This window comes from Lasioglossum baleicum, chromosome 5 (assembly GCF_051020765.1).
Source record: "Lasioglossum baleicum chromosome 5, iyLasBale1, whole genome shotgun sequence".
NCBI lineage: Eukaryota > Metazoa > Arthropoda > Insecta > Hymenoptera > Halictidae > Lasioglossum > Lasioglossum baleicum.
This window is the reverse complement of record NC_134933.1, coordinates 4,171,377-4,189,453: the sequence shown is the minus strand read 5'-3', so window position 1 is coordinate 4,189,453 and position 18,077 is coordinate 4,171,377. Positions and strand designations below refer to the sequence as shown.

The following is an 18,077-nucleotide window of genomic DNA, read 5'->3' as shown; positions in this document are numbered from 1 at the left end:
CTGTTAACAATCATATAATTTTCTAGAGTACCTAAAAGTATTGAAGTAAAAAAGTATATAAAGTGTGACATGACATTTATTCATATTGAATTATACATAAAAGTTATTAATCTTTCTCAGCAATTATAGTGAGGTGTTTATCAATTTCTTGTTCTGTTAAAGTTCTGAAACAGTAAAATATAATAATTATTGTCTGTTTTTAACATAACACAACATAAGAGCTGTCTATCCTATTCCTATTACTTTGCACATGCAATATAGGAATGCAGTAAACAGCTATTATGGATACGAGCACATTTCAGGTCTCGTTTTTGAAAAAACAAGTTATAATGAAGCAATATTCATATGCAAAGCACAGTTAACCCTTTGCACTCGAATGGTGACTAATATTATTTGAAACAGTTTTTAAATTATTAAATTCTATACTCTAGAAATTGCTAAAAATCCATATGTAAGAGAAAACAGGTTCAATTTCACGTCAACGGTGTAAAAAAGATTACATAGAATAAAAATCCTCTAGATTGAAAGATGTCTTGATTTCAGAATTCAAATTGCTTCGAGTCCAAAGGGTTAACGGTCTCCGATGATTACCGAAATTTGGGATTATCCTTCGATACCACGCCGACTTCAATCTCTGTTGGTTTGAAATCAACAGATAAAACAGTGGATAAACATGTAATAGCTAATTGTATTGTTTCGTCGTGATCATAGTTCTGTTTCTTCTTCAACTTCTTCTCGAGATAAGAATTAGCTTCAGTCTGTTTAGCACCAACAGAAATGGCTCTGTAGCCACAGAAATATCCGGCAGGATCGGCCTTATAAACGCAGGGACCTTTTTCTTTATCATACGAAATAAGCATCATAGAACATCCATGAGGTCGCATTTCTGCATTTTGCGTGTACACTTGACTGATGTCGGCGATACGCCGACACAGAGCGTCTACGGGAATTTCGTAGTCATACTTGTATTTGAAATGCGCTGCCTCGTAGCGAGCACGTTGCACCTGAGATCTGCTGTCAGCTGAAATAGAAAACATGCTGTAGTATTTGCAACAAAGATGTATATAATAATTTCGCTCACCTATCATGCCGGTCATAAGGCATCCTACGTGTTCGGTAAGCTGGAAAATATGAGTCACGCTGGATGCATCAAGTAGTTTATCCTGCAAATAAATACGACGAAAGAATAAAAATGGAGGATAGAAAAAGTAATAATGAGTTAGTGGAGGTTATCTTACAGGCACTTTCTTCTGAGTCGCGAAAACGGCAGTGTCGACTCCTTTAACAGCGACGGATGTCAAACCACCTTGATTTATTGCTTTAAAGGCATATTCTGTAAAGCATTTATTTCGCAAATAGTTAGCAAGTTCAAAATTGCAGATCACGCCATGTCATGATTCCCGGTTCAAGAATCGGTATGTTTTTTTAGCGAATAATATGAATGATGTGGGTGAAATATTATTGACGAATCATTCAGCTTTGTAAAATAAGTTTTTGCGGATCTTACCCACTTGATAAAGCCGTCCTTCAGGCGAAAATATCGTAATATGCCTGTCAAAGCCAGCACTACTACCTCGCGCCATGTTCACAAACACTAAGCCTCAATGGTCGTGTTTCAAAGTTGGTAGGCAGGTATTTGGTATTTAGGCAACACAAAACGCCAAATCATGTAACATTTGCATCAAGGCGATTTACATTTAACGATACGTTGTAAACAATACGTTGTAAACAACACTTACTGTTCAAACGAATTGGAGTATGCCCATGGCACTGGAATGGGATAGTGGAAGCAGAAAAGGAGGACAGGAAAAATCAACCACGTTATTGACAGGTGACCGTGGATGGTTAAATGTTCAATAAAATTATTATTCAAGGGTTAAAAAAATTGGTGGGTGTCTACTGGAGAATCCTCTGTGTTTGTATTGTACAATAAAGATAATTTATTCCTGCAAAATGAAGAAATATTGGATATTCGTTACAGCAGCAAATGATTCGTGCCGTTTTTCCCATAAGACGCAATGTTAATTTCGACACGAATTATTTGCTCTTCCTAAACGTCCGTACAGCGCCATTTCATGCAGCGGCCAAACGCTCAAACTGTTAGCCAAATTTAGTTCAAAATCTACCGCTAGATGGCGCTGTTACCGACCTGTTGTAGAGGATATAAGATGATTCTTTTAAATAAATGACTTGTTACTTCTTTGAAATATTTATTTTGAATGAATTCTAATTTGTTATATAAATAGATATTTGTTGTTAAGTAACCAAAAACAAAATAAATCTTAACAAATTAATCAATACAATAAACATTAACAGAAATCTACATTATCTTCAAGTTTACATTAGAAATCTTCATTATCTACATATCTTCATTATCTACATCCGCCACATTACTCCCCTCTGAGTTTTGACAATATTTTTAAATATTGAATTCTACAAATCCTATTTTCTTTTTTTCTTTTGGTCCTGGATAAGTTTTAAGTTGTCCTTTATTGATAAATGAAGGACAATCCGCAATTTCTTCTTGGGTTCCATCTTGTTCTATATTTTCTAAGTAGGCAGGTTTCAATCTTTCAGTACTGACATTGATCGGTTGACCATTAATTTTAATTGTGAAAACCTTCTCTGATGGCCTTGCAATAACCTCGAATGGACCCTCATACGGTGGTGTTAAAGGTGGTTTGACTGCATCTATTCTCAAAAACACATGTGTACAACAATTTAAATTTTTATGTATAAATACCTTTTTTTTAATATTATGTATCGTCTGATGAGGCTTAAGCAATTTCATGTGTTCCCTTAATTCTTGTAAAAAAATTCTTTGATCAACCGGAATCTCTTCTTCTAGAAAGAATTCACCGGGTAATCTTAAAGTTTGTCCATATAACATCTCTGCAGCTGATGAACCTAAATTTTCTTTATAAATTGTTCTTAATCCTAATAGAACAATGGGTATAATCTTCGTCCAATCTTCTTTTTCATGACAACAAATAGCTGTTTTCAGTGATCGATGCCATCTTTCTAAAATCCCATTTGAAGCAGGATGATAAGAAGTTGTTCTTATCTTTTTAAATCCAACCATCTTTGATAGTGCATTGAAAATTTGCGATTCAAATTGACTTCCCCTATCTGTGGTTACAGACAACGGTGAGCCAAATCTTGAAATCCATGAATTGAAAAATGTAGTCGCTACTGTGTCTGCTGAAATTTCTTTAATTGGTATTGCTTCAGGCCAACGTGAAAATCGATCAATCATAGTTAAACAATAACGATATTCATTAACAATAGGAAGTGGTCCAATGAGATCTATATGTACATGATTAAATCTTTCTTTAGGTACTGGAATATGTTCCGGCAAATTTTTCTGATGACAATGAATTTTACTCTTCTGACAAGGTAAACAAGTTCTCACCCATTCTGCAGCATCTTTTGCCATATTCGGCCAAACAAATCTTTGAGACAATGTCTTTTTCATAGCTCTACTTCCAGGATGTGATAAATTATGTACAATTTTTAAAATTCGTGTTCTTAGAATTTTTGGAACATAAGGTCGAATATTATCTTCAAAAATGTTGCAATATAGTACAAGATTTGTATTGCCTACTCTCAATTTTTGTAATTGCAATGCCGAATTTCCTCCTGAAATTATGTTTTTTAATTCTTCATCTGTCTGTTGTGCTTCCGCTAATTCTTCTGTGGTTACCACAATAGGCATTTCAATTGCTCCAACTCTTGAGAAGGCATCTGCAATTACATTTTCGTCTCCTTTGACATAATTTAATTCAGTAGTGAATTGACCTATAAAATCTAAATGTCGAAGTTGTCGAGGAGAAGCTTTTAATGATTTCTGTTTAAATGCAAAAATTAATGGCTTATGATCTGTTTTCACAACTAAATCTCGTCCTTCTACCATAAATCGGAAAAATTTAATTGCAGAATATATCGCCAAAAGCTCTCGATCATAAGTACTGTATTTATGTTGAGTTTCTGAAAATTTTTTTGAATAGAATGCTAATGGTTGCCAGCTTTTACCATCGTACTGTTCCAGAACAGCTCCCATTGCTATATCCGATGCATCTGTAGTTAGCGCTAGACGTGCGTTTGCTACAGGATGTACCAATAATGTAGCATTGATTAATTGTTCTTTCGTTTTATTAAAAGCAACTTTCTGTTCTTCTGTCCATTCAATTAACCTCTTATCTTTCTTTTTGGCACCAATAAGTAAAGAATGTAAAGGAGCTTGAATTTTTGCTGCCATAGGAATAAAACGACGATAAAAATTTATTATTCCTAGGAATCTTCGTAAATCTGTCCTATCCTTTGGAATTGGAAAATCTTTCAATGCTTGAACTTTTTCTTCAATAGGTCTCATACCTTCTGAATTAATTAAATATCCTAAATATTTGACTTCTTTAACACCAAAGATTGATTTATTTACATTTATTGACAATTTGAACTTTCGTAATCGTTCAAAAACTATCTTTAAATGTTGTTTGTGCTCTTCCTCATTTTTTGAAGCAATAATTATATCGTCAATGTAACCATGACAAAAATTTAATCCCCTTAATACATTATCTAAATATCTTTGAAACGTTTGTGCTGCATTTTTTAATCCAAAAGGCATGGCTAAAAATTCAAATAATCCAAATGGCGTGATAACAGCTGTTTTGGAAATATCTTCAGGTGCCATGGGTATTTGATTATATGCTTTAATAAGATCTAACGTTGAAAAAATTGTTGCACCTGCTAATTTGAAAGAAAAATCTTGAATATGCGATAGTCTCCACATGGTCTCCATTCTCCATTTTTCTTTGGAACCATATGTAAAGGACTTGCCCATTGACTTGATGATGGCCTACAAACTCCTTTCCTAATCATTTCTTCAAATTCTGCTTTAGCAATTTTAAATTTTTCAGGTGTCAAACGTCTAGCTTTCTCAGCTATCGGCTGACCTTTGGTTACAATATAATGATAAACATCTTTTTTAACAATCTCCTTGCTAACAGGTTTAGTAATATCAATATATTCTTGTAATAATTTATTATATTTAAATGAATCATTTATTGTCGAAATTGAAATAGTATGTACTCGTTTTAAGATTCCGAATGATTGTAATTTTGTCTCTTTATCTAAAACTCTTTTGCCATGTAAATCAACTAATAGATCGTAATGACCTATAAAATCTGATCCTATAATCGGCATTACCGCATCAGCTACGATAAATTCCCATGTAAAATTTCTCCGTAATCCCAAATTTACAGTAATTAATTTTTGACCATATGTTTTAATCTCAGAACCATTTGCAGCAAAAAGCATAAGATTTGTTTCCGTTAAATTTCCTTTTAACATTTTCCTTGGTAACAATGAAATATCAGAACCAGTATCAATTAAATATTTCATACCTGACGTCTTGTCGGCAATCGTCAGACGATAATTAACATTTGAGCTATCATGGATCGTCTGAACTCCAGACAGCTTTCTTAGTTTTCCTCTAACCCTTCAGCTGATCGGTCTCTTTTATCCTTTCCACTCCAAGAACAGGGTTTTTTACATTTAAAGGAATTTTCTCTAAACTTTTGATGATAATAACATAAGGATTCTTCATTTCGAAATCTTGACTTTGAAATGCTTCTATTTCTCTTAAAAAACCTAGACCTAGATCTTGCGATCTGTTTTTGTAATTATTTCTTCGTATATTAATATTTAAAACTTCAATTTGTTTTCTTAATTCCACAATCTGTGAATTTAAAGCTTGGTCGTTTTCTTCCTGTGAAGGATTAGAAGTATAATTTTCTTTTGAAGTAATGTTACAAATGTTATTTGGTTTTAATACTTCTACAATCTTATCAGCTTGATAAGCTAATTTAGAAAGTTCTTGTACTTCACTAATAGCTAAAATTCCTCGAACATTTTCTGGTAGTTGCTCCAGAAACAATGTTTTTAGAACACTCTCGCTACACAAACCACCTGCCAAATTTCTCAATCTTTGTAAGAAATTTGACGGTTTTTCGTCAATCATCTCATTTCCTCTAATTAATCTTCTTAATTTTGACTCGCTTGATTCATCGAACGAGGAAATAATTCTTGTTTTAAGAATTTCATATTTGTCTTTAATTGGAGGATTGCTTAAAATATCGGAAACAAAAGGAAGAACTGTTTTATCTAGATTAATTATGGTATACCGGTATTTAGTATCATCAGAGGAGATTCTGCTAATTGCGAAAGCTGCCTCAATCTGGGTAAACCACAATATCGGATTCTCTTTCCAAAAGGATGGAAGTTTAACCATTGATGTTGCATTGATTTGACTGGAATTGTTGACTTGACTTGTTGAAGGTAATTCTTCTGTTATCAAATCTCTATTCGTTTCCGTAACAAGATCTTGATTTGATCTCCCTTCAATTCTATTTGGAGAATGATGAAGCGGCATCCTTATTACTTAAAAAGGATCACGTCGGGGTCACCAAAAAATGTAGAGGATATAAGATGATTCTTTTAAATAAATGACTTGTTACTTCTTTGAAATATTTATTTTGAATGAATTCTAATTTGTTATATAAATAGATATTTGTTGTTAAGTAACCAAAAACAAAATAAATCTTAACAAATTAATCAATACCACCGACGAGATACTGTTAAAGACTGCCAGCCTTACGGGAGTTGGCGGGACTCGAATTTTTCGGTGTTCTCTTACGCCCTCTAGGATATATTCTGACTGGAGTGAGAAACAGGAGGCCACCGACGGCATTTCGTCGGTGCAGAAGACACTGTATTGGTATCGTGTTAGCAACGCGCCCGCGCGCTACACTCACCAGCGTACCTTTGCTATATCCGTGTGCGCTGCTTGTGCCAGCCGCAATCTATTTTTAGCACTTGCCATGTTGCCATGCTTTACGGCTTACGGCTTACGGAAACGAAACTGAAATTCGACTGTCGAGCCGTCGAGCGTATGAATCGCAATCTGGAGCTAGCCTTCGAGTCCCCGTGCAGCGAGGATTTTTTTTAATTTTTATTTTTCATTACATTTTTAATTACATTTTTTAACCTTCCAAAAAATTAAAAATGTTAAAACTATGTTCAAAATATGTATTCATTTTAAATAGAAACGTTTCGTTACTGTCATAATTGCATTAATAAAAATTGGTATATGAGAACACGTTGATGGTATTTATTAGGACTGATTGGAGAATACGAAAATGCAGGAAGTATTTTTTAGTTTATGAAACAATTTGTAGATATATTAGTTGTCAAACAAATAATAAAATAAATTGTATAATATATATAAATTGATTTTATACACACAATTTGATCTTCTGTCTTCCTATAATAAAAAAATACAGTCATAACTATAATTATAATAGAATTTCATAAAATATTGAGGTTATTGCAAACTCATCTTTTTTCGCGATGATGCTCTAATTTTATTGCTTCTCTCGAATGTCCATTTCCTTCCGAGACAGTGGCGTTTCTAGGTGTAAATAAAAAATGTTGATATAAAATGTATCATAATTAGACTACAATTATTCTAATAACGTGGAATGTAGTACATATTAAGTTTTAATTACCAGGATTTTCTTCTTCGACGTTAAGCACCCTTTACTGTTTCTCGTAATTTACGTATATGTACATTAGGGTGGACCTTATTTTTCGACCATGAAATTTTTTGGTCCCGGAAACCAGAATTGTAACAAATGTTGAGAAAATGATCTGGAAAAATTTTGGGGCCGATTGGATCATGGGAAAATGAGGCGCAGCAAATTTGAAAATTTTGAATTTTTTAAATCTTGACATAAATAGACGTTATGATATAGCGTTGAATTTGTCTTTTTTCTCTCTAAGAATCCATATATAGCATAAACAGTTGTTGATAGAAAAAACATCCGTGACCTTGAAAACTTGAAATAATGACTTTGAAAAAATTTTTTTCTCTGATACTATATCCACCTCCTTATATGTATACTACAACTTTTGTTTGAAGAGTTTTTTCATATATACATGACTGACAGAGATACGGAAGCATACAACTGCGCATATAGCTATTTTCATAGCTACACATGCTGCCGAATAATGCAAATTACGCTTCGTAAACGAAAAAATAGGACTTTTGAGGCAGATAGCGCCTTAGATCGATGTTTTATCTGGCGTTTTTTTTTTGACTAGTGAAAAACCCCGTGTTTGTATTATCGAGAAATGAGTAAATGAATATCTTGCAATCCTGGAAGTCTCTCTACTCCCTTATATATGTATATATAAATAAATTCATTAATACGCTCCAATCTACAAAAGAAAAACAGTTATAATATCGGAAAAAGAAGTTATTATGAATAATAAGTAGTCTGACTGAAACATAGACTGAAGGTGGTCAATGATACCGCTGAACGGGGCGTTAAACTAATGGAGGATCATAATAAAATTTTATATAGAAACAAAGAGGAGAAATAATATATGTATACTATACAAACTGTGTGATGGAATATCGACAGCAGTATCCTGACGCCACAAAACAGATTTGTCAAAGGATTTTTAAATATTTTTTAATATAGAGAGAAACACCTGATCAATCCCTGCATGATTAATTGCTTTTTTAAGAGGCATTGAAGACTGCTTATTAACTGAGAGTTATTAAATTTTTCATTTTCCTCAGAGTCAGTAAGTTCTTTATTTTTCTCGGAGTCACATTAAATTTTCCATTTTTCTCGGAGTTATCAAATTTTTCATTTTCCTCAGTGTCGTCAAGTTTTTTCATATAGTCCAGTCGGCAGGTCGAAAAAAGGCGTCTACCTGGAAAGTATTCCGAACTTAATGAAATTTTGACACGTCATTTAGGGGTACTCTGGGGTGTCGAATCTCAGTTTTCGACCTCGAGGACTCTGTGCTAACTTGGGGAGGGGGAAAAACCACGATTTTTATTACCTTGTTTTGGTTTTTCGCCTATTACTCAAAAACTGTGGATCCTCAGAACTTTTGTTTTTCATTTTTGGAAAGAGCATTAAATTTTATTCAAACACTGGTCAATCTTTTTTTTGACCCAACAGGCACCGATAGACAGGCGTTCAAAATTAGGAAATGTTTCTCAAAATGACATTTTGAGCCACGCATTGTGACATTTAGCAGGCAATTGCAAGTTTTTGGCTCATAACTTTAGTTTTTCAACATATCTATATACATATAATCTTCATACTACGGATACCCCTTACATTTTCACTATTAACTGGGGAGGATAGCACAATTTATTTACTTCAACCGAGTGGATTCAAGCCTTTTTATATTTTTGTTGGTGTTATGTTTAATAGCAATATAGATATTAATAATAAAAAAAAAACATCCCCGATCGGACCCCGCCGTCGTTTTTTTCAGTTTTTGAGTAATAGGCGAAAAACCAAAACAAGGTAATAAGAATCGTGATTTTTTCTCCCAAGTTAGCACAGGGTCCTCGAGGTTGAAAACTCAGATTCGACACCCCAGAGTACCACTAAATGACGTGTCAAAATTTCATTAAGTTGGGAATACTTTCCAGGTAAAAGTACCTGGCGACTGGACTATACGCGCGCTGTCGTAAAAAAAGTTCTGGTATGTTGATAGTCTAAAAATATGATCACAATGCTATTTTTCAATTTCTCTAAAAAACCTGCATTTGTCGAATTTTTGCGTGTTTTTCACTTTGTGTAATTAACATTTTGAACCAAAAAATCGGGAAAAAATCTCAAATATCAATTTCAATTAAATGCAATTATATGATTAAATTAATGCAAGCAAATGGGGAAAATTGACCGAAAATTGAATGGCACAACGGCTGTTTAAATACTTCGAAGGACTACCTCGTCCGGCTAGGCCCTTCATTCCAAATTGTAATATTCCAATATTCCAAACCATTTTAAATATATTCAAGTACTATTTAAAACTATTAATGAGTTTTAACAACAAAATATTTTAAATAGAAAACTAAATTTTGACATATAAGATAAGATTATAGCAAGCTTGCTATAAATGTCGAAAACTCGAGTCTGGCCAGATATGAGACATTCAATTTTCAGGAAACACTATTCTATGATGACGAACGGAGAAAAGGGAAGTGAAGCTCGGGGGCTTCGGTCGCCGTGGAGTGGAGTGAAACATTGTAACATATACATATATTGATACGGGTCGGGTCGGGTATATCGGTGTGAGACTACTAATCAAACAATAAAGCTTAATTATTTATCATTACTTTTTTATAGGATTTTCCTTAACATATTTGGTAAATTTTGTTTCTTTTTATGAAAATGGTACCAAAATTATATAATTCCGATGATATTTGCTTATGCAATGAGCGACGCAAGTTTCGGACACAAAGAAGGACAGCGTCGGGAAAAGAAGAGACGCGGATAGTCCTTATTCTTTTAAGATTTCGACTTCGACTTCGTCTGCTAGATCTTCGCCTCGTCGCACAATGTACTCATAAATGAATCATGTTTCAGGAAGTGGTTCAGTTCAGAATGAAATAAAATAATGTTACACGCACTTTTTAAATAGCGTCATATATGGTGCAAGAAATATTCGTATAGAGTCAAATAGAATTATTTTTTTAGATATCTTCGTGCGAAATACTGCCTCTAAATAACATTGTATGGATAGGAGCCGTCGAAAATTAGTTTAATTAGTTAATACTTTTATCTTGTTACTACCTCTGCTTTAATAATTGCTGTCAATAATGCTGTCGAGCATTACAAGTATGGGATAAATAAGTAAAAAAATTAATTTTCTGTTTCCTACTAAGGATCTTAATAAGAACGATTGAATTTTGTCATTACATAACATAACAGAATATTTTTTAAGAATCATTATTTTATATATAACGCAATAATGTTCAAATTACTATTTAAATTCCAATATACATTTGTAGAATATTACGTAGTAGTTACTTTCATTTTTCCTTCATCTATAAACTATCGATTATATTGTAAACAATTATTACAATGGTGATAATAACGGAAATAAGAATACAATAAGAGAATTATACATATACATATAGTATTATAAGGCAATTACAGAATGGGTAATGTCAGCATTCTACTATATCATTCTTCTTCCACTTGACGAATATCTCGTCGATTGTGGAACTTTTACCGCTGTGGTATATCAGATCACTGTAACTTTCCCGTTATCCCCGCGCCACCGACGAGATACTGTTAAAGACTGCCAGCCTTACGGGAGTTGGCGGGACTCGAATTTTTCGGTGTTCTCTTACGCCCTCTAGGATATATTCTGACTGGAGTGAGAAACAGGAGGCCAACGACGGCATTTCGTCGGTGCAGAAGACACTGTATTGGTATCGTGTTAGCAACGCGCCCGCGCGCTACACTCACCAGCGTACCTTTACTATATCCGTGTGCGCTGCTTGTGCGAGCCACAATCTATTTTTAGAACTTGCCATGTTGCCATGCTTTACGGCTTACGGAAACGAAACTGAAATTCGACTGTCGAGCCGTCGAGCGTATGAATCGCAATCTGGAGCTAGCCTTCTGGTCCCCGTGCAACGAGGATTTTTTTTTTATTTTTATTTTTCATTACTTTTTTAATTACATTTTTTAACCTTCCAAAAAATTAAAAATGTTAAAACTATGTTCAAAATATGTATTCATTTTAAATAGAAACGTTTTGTTACTGTCATAATTGCATTAATAAAAATTGGTATATGATCGAGAACAGGTTGATGGTATTTATTTGGACTGATTGGAGAATACGAAAATGCAGGAAGTATTTTTTAGTTTATGAAACAATTTGTAGATTTATTAGTTGTCAAACAAATAATAAAATAAATTGTATAATATATATAAATTGATTTTATACTAGCATACACAAGTTTATTTGATCTTCTGTCTTCCTATAATAAAAAAACACAGTCATAACTATAATTATAATAGAATTTCATAAAATATTGAGGTTATTGCAAACTCATCTTTTTTCGCGATGATGCTCTAATTTTATTGCTTCTCTCGAATGTCCATTTCCTTCCGAGACAGTGCGTTTCTAAGTGTAAATAAAAAATGTTGATATAAAATGTATCATAATTAAACTACAATTATTCTAATAACGTAGAATGTAGTACATATTAAGTTTTAATTACCAGGATTTTCTTCTTCGACGTTAAGCACCCTTTACTGCTTCTCGTAATTTACGTATATGGACATTAGGGTGGACCTTATTTTTCGACCATGAAATTTTTTTGTTCCGTAAACCAGAATTGTAACAAATGTTGAGAAAATGATCTGGAAAATTTTTGGGGCCGATTGGATCATGGGAAAATGAGGCGCAGCAAATTTGAAAATTTTGAATTTTTTAAATCTTTACATAAATAGACGTTATGATATATCGTTGAATTTGTCTTTTTTCTCTTTAAGAATCCGTATGTAGCATAAACAGTTGTTGATAGAAAAAACATCCGTGACTTTGAAAACTTGAAATAATTACTTTGAAAAAAAATTTTTTCTCTGATACTATATCCACCATCTTATATACTACAACTTTTGTTTGAAGAGTTTTTTTATATATACATAACTGACAGAGATATTAAGGGGCGTAATTTGCATTATTCGGAAGCATACAACTGCGCATATAGCTATTTTCATAGCTACATGCTGCCGAATAATGAAAATTACGCCTCGTAATCGAAAAAATAGGACTTTTGAGGCAGATAGCGCCCTAGATCGATGTTTTATCTAGCGTTTTTGACTAGTGAAAAACCCCGTATTTGTATTATCGAGAAATGAGTAAATGAATATCTTGCAATCCTGGAAGTCTCTCTACTACCTTAACTAAATTCATTAATACGCTCCAATCTACAAAAGAAAAACAGTTAAAATATCGGAAAAAGAAGTTATTATGAATAATAAGTAGACTGACTGAAACATAGACTGAAGGTGGTCAATGATACCGCTGAACGGGGCGTTAAACTAATGGAGGATCATATTAAAATTTTATATAGAAACAAAGTGGAGAAATAATATATACTATACAAACTGTGATGGAATATCGACAGCAGTATCCTGACGCCACAAAACAGATCTGTCAAAGGATTTTTAAATATTTTTTAATATAGAGAGAGAAACACCTGATCAATCCCTACATGCGATTAATTGCATTTTTAAGAGGCATTGAAGACAACTTATTAACTGAGAGTTATTAAATTTTTCATTTTCCTCAGAGTCAGTAAGTTCTTTATTTTTCTCGGAGTCACATTAAGTTTTCCATTTTTCTTGGAGTTATTCAATTTTTCATTTTCCTCAGTGTCGTCAAGTTTTTTCATATAGTCCAGTCGGCAGGTCGCAAAAAGGCGTCTACCTGGAAAGTATTCCGAACTTAATGAAATTTTGACACGTCATTTAGGGGTACTCTGGGGTGTCGAATCTCAGTTTTCGACCTCGAGGACCCTGTGCTAACTTGGGGAGGGGAAAAAAACCACTACTTTTATTACCTTGTGTTGGTTTTTCGCCTATCGGGCTCGAGTCGGGTACGCGATACATCAGACACATCGGGAAGCTTATGACTAGACTGCGGATTTTATGCATGTATGACAAAAATGTACACGTTCAATTTAAAGCAGTGGACATGTTAAAAATATTTAAGGACATCAACGTATTAGTTTCAGCTTAATAGGATAATTAAAAGAAGAATACAATTTATATTTGGCTCATGTGCCGTGCAATCAATGCAAACATTTTTTATTTTGCATAAAGATCCGCAGTGTACTCATGACTCACCTTTGTCGGGCGGCTTCTAAAACAATAGAACAAGATCGCGCGAACGAGTTATCGCGATACCCGAGAATCAACTGTGCGTTCTTATGACATAGATAATAATAATAATGGTACGTATTTCTTTCATAACTTGTACATAATGTGATTTTTATATAAGTACATTAGGTATATTCGGCAGACATGTGCATGATCGTTATTTGTATTAAAATTTGAAATAATGCACGTTTCACGTGAAAAAATTATAAGAAAATATTTACAACGTGGTATGTAATAAGTTATGATAACTTTTCAGTGGGTGATGTTTTTATTAACTGTTAAGTAACCTACTTAACTATCATTAATCTTACACAAATTCTTAAAAGATAATATATAGTATACAATATAAAATAAAATGGAAATTAACTTAAAATAAAATCATATAAAATAAAAAACTAGAGGGTTATTGTTGCTCGCTCGCTTCGCTCGCTCGCGAGTAGGGTTGTTTTTGCTCGCTCGCTTTGCTCGCTCGCGGTTAGGACTGCTCTTGCGAAAGGGTTAGTGGTACGCATGGCTAGTAGTACCTATAGCTATTAATGTTTTTTTTTTATTTGGTGTGTGACTCTCCACGAGCCACACAAAGAACTTCCCGATTCGTTAGTTGCAGTATATTATTATCATTATTAAGTGTACGTTTTAAGAAGATTATACGTTTTCAGGGAAATTCAATAGTTTTCTACTTATCAAAATGTTTGCTATATGGCGTCACATTAAACCAACATCGTATGCTCGTTGCTCGCTTGGTTCCTTGTTATAGCATACTAATGTTGCAAAATAAATTGTCTTAATTAGTTTTTCGCAAACGATACAACTCCTCATTATCCGGGTTTGCAGTAGTGATCTTGGTTTTCTTCGATACTGTTAATTTAAATTGTCCCAAAATATATAAACTGAGCTCAATTTTGAAACTCTGCTCAGTGCTACATACAATATTTGTAAAGTTCGCCTTTCTGATTTTTTAAAATCCAAACATACTTTCTCGTATGTTTGTCCCTGACTTTTATGAATCGTAATCGCTTCAGCAGGAACCACTGGAAATTGACTACGTGTGATTTGATATTTTTCCTCACTCGACATATTTACTTGATTCGATATTTTTATTATTGGTGTAAAATTTTGATCAATATTTGCATTTTTCATATAATCACGATAACGAATTCTTACTTTCACTCCTACTCTGGCCAATTGAAAATCTAACCACAATATAGACGGAATTTTAGTATTTTCTTGAAAAGTAATAAATTTTAATATTCCGCATGTGTGCTCCATTAATCAATCCGTTTTCAACATCAATGTTATTAATAATTATCATATAGTTTATATTAATTTTCAATTTAATCTCAGTTAATAATTCGTTTTGAACTGATTGTTTTTTTAAAGATTGTAATATAAATTTTTTTTTGTACTTTCATCGATATTCTTTGAAAATGTATTCTCGCGAGTAGAGATGATTAACTCACTCTTGCATTGGGATAATTTTCGATTATTGTAAGCGGAAACATCATCGTAAGGTACAAAAAAAAATTTAAAAAAAATTTTTTTTTTTAAATTTAAAGTAATCGAAAAAAATTTTTTTGTGTAATTACGTTTGTTTCTTCGGTAAAAACTTTCCGTTCTCTCGTATAAATTGCATTGTTGAATGAACTTCTTTCGAAAAAACTAAAAAACTACTTGACCAAAATGGACCAAAATCTAATCAGCTCTAAGTTACAGCGGGGCATATCGATTGCATCATTCATCATCCTGATCGCGTTGTTACTTTTTCTGAAAACGTTAACGAAAAATTTGATTACATAGAAACGACCATACGCGCGCGCACACACACGCACACACACACACACACACACACACACACACACACGAACATTTTGCTGAAAATAGTCTAAAATGACTGCAATGACCATGAAACGTGATGATCTGCTAAAAAATCGATTTTCGATTTTCGGGGTCATTACAATAACTTCCCTATAAAATCGGGAAGTTAATTATATAGAGCCTATAGATAATACAGAATAAAATATAAACACGAAATATAATACGTATAATGTTTATATTTATATTTCGTTTTTAATTATTGCCATACTTTACCATATTGTAATCTTCTAGGTGTATTGTATAACTTCCGTAAAGACATTTTAATGATATTATCGATACATATCTAAGTTCATCCGGAGAAAATTCGTTAAAAAGCTAGAAATATTGTCTTTTAAGTTTTTCACATGAAACGTGCATTATTCAAGCTTTAATACAAATAAAGAGCAGGCACGCGTTTGGCGAATATACCTAATGTAGTTATAAAAAAACCAAGTATATTAAAAATCACGTTATAAGTAAAGAAAGAAAACCATTATTACCATTATCTATGTCATAAGAACGCAGAGTATTTGAATCTCGGATAACGCAATAACTCGTCCGCCCGAACTTGTTCGATTCTTTTCGTACCCGCCCGACGAATTCGAAGTCGAATCGAAGGGCCGCCGCCGGACTTTCTGCGACCCGACCCGACTCGCACCCGAACATCGAGCGGCCCGCACATCCCTAAATTATTTATAATTATAAATATATTATATTAAATGACCTATATTATAATAACCTATATTAGGTAATTATTATCACACTTTAAATAAGTAAATATGGCTCAAATTATGCCGTATTGAGGCTCATTTTAATTAGAAGGATCTCACAAATACGTTGGTAATTCCGTAAAAAAGATTGAAAAATAAAAAACTTTCCTATGTGCATTGATGTAATCGGTACGCAGCCTTTTGAACTGTGTCGGCTGCCTCGTACCTCAGTCCCTCTTTGTCGTTTACGAGCTGTCGTAAAAAAAGTTCTGGTACATATGTTGATAGTCTAAAAATATGATCAATGCTATTTTTCAATTTCTCTAAAAAACCTGCATTTGTCGAATTTTTGCGTGTTTTTCAGTTTGTGTAATTAACATTTTGAACCAAAAAATCGGGAAAAAATCTCAAATATCAATTTCAATTAAATGCAATTATATGATTAAATTAATGCAAGCAAATGGGGAAAATTGACCGAAAATTGAATGGCACAACGGCTGTTTAAATACTTCGAAGGACTACCTCGTCCGGCTAGGCCCTTCATTCCAAATTGTAATATTCCAATATTCCAATATCATTTTTAATATATTCAAGTACTATTTAAAACTATTAATGAGTTTTAACAACAAAATATTTTAAATAGAAAACTAAATTTTGACATATAAGATAAGATTATAGCAAGCTTGCTATAAATGTCGATAACTCGAGTCTGGCCAGAGACATTCAATTTTCAGGAAACACTATTCTATGATGACGAACGGAGAAAAGGGAAGTGAAGCTCGGGGGCTTCGGTCGCCGTGGAGTGGAGTGAAACATTGTAACATGATACGGGTCGGGTCGGGTATATCGGTGTGAGACTACTAATCAAACAACAAAGCTTAATTATTTATCATTACTTTTTTATAGGATTTTCCTTAACATATTTGGTGAATTTTGTTTCTTTTTATGAAAATGGTACCAAAATTATATAATTCCGATGATATTTGCTTATGCAATGAGCGACGCAAGTTTCGGACACAAAGAAGGACAGCGTCGGGAAAAAAGAGACGCGGAGAGTCCTTATTCTTTTAAGATTTCGACTTCGACTTCGTCTGCTAGCTCTTCGTCTCGTCGCACAATGTACTCATAAATGAATCATGTTTCAGGAAGTGGTTCAGTTCAGAATGAAATAAAATAATGTTACACGCACTTTTTAAATAGCGTCATATATGGTGCAAGAAATATTCGTATAGAGTCAAATAGAATTATTTTTTTAGATATCTTCGTACGAAATACTGCCTCTAAATAACATTGTATGGATAGGAGCCGTCGAAAATTAGTTTAATTAGTTAATACTTTTATCTTGTTACTACCTCTACTTTAATAATTGCAGTCAATAATGCTGTCGAGCATTACAAGTATGGGATAAATAAGTAAAAAAATTAATTTTCTGTTTCCTACTAAGGATCTTAATAAGAACGATTGAATTTTGTCATTACACAACATAACAAAATATTTTTTAAGAATCATTATTTTATATATAACGCAATAATGTTCAAATTACTTTTAAATTCCAATACATTTGTAGAATATTACGTAGTAATTACTTCCATTTTTCCTACATCTATAAACTATCGATTATATTGTAAACAATTATTACAATGGTGATAATAAGGAAAATAAGAATGCAATAAGAGAATTATATATAGTATTATAAGGCAATTACAGAATAGGTAATGTCAGCATTCTACTATATCATTCT

General features: G+C 33.1%; 1 protein-coding gene and 1 long non-coding RNA gene across 2 annotated transcripts; both read right to left on the bottom strand.

Moving 5' to 3' along the window:
- Nucleotides 1-58: 58 nt before the first annotated feature.
- Nucleotides 59-1,744, bottom strand: LOC143209162 (proteasome subunit alpha type-6). The gene is made up of 5 exons (XM_076424484.1): nucleotides 1,508-1,744; nucleotides 1,239-1,333; nucleotides 1,082-1,163; nucleotides 592-1,021; nucleotides 59-164 (listed from the first exon to the last, which is right to left on the bottom strand). The coding sequence occupies exons 1-5, from the start codon at nucleotides 1,581-1,583 to the stop codon at nucleotides 107-109; spliced, it is 741 nt and encodes a 246-aa protein (XP_076280599.1). The 5' UTR covers nucleotides 1,584-1,744; the 3' UTR covers nucleotides 59-106.
- A 9,995-nt stretch (nucleotides 1,745-11,739) lies between these two features.
- LOC143209069 (uncharacterized) lies at nucleotides 11,740-12,686 on the bottom strand. The gene is made up of 2 exons (XR_013009039.1): nucleotides 12,107-12,686; nucleotides 11,740-12,009 (listed from the first exon to the last, which is right to left on the bottom strand). It is a non-coding gene; the product is annotated as an uncharacterized LOC143209069 (long non-coding RNA).
- Between the last annotated feature and the right edge of the window lie 5,391 nt (nucleotides 12,687-18,077).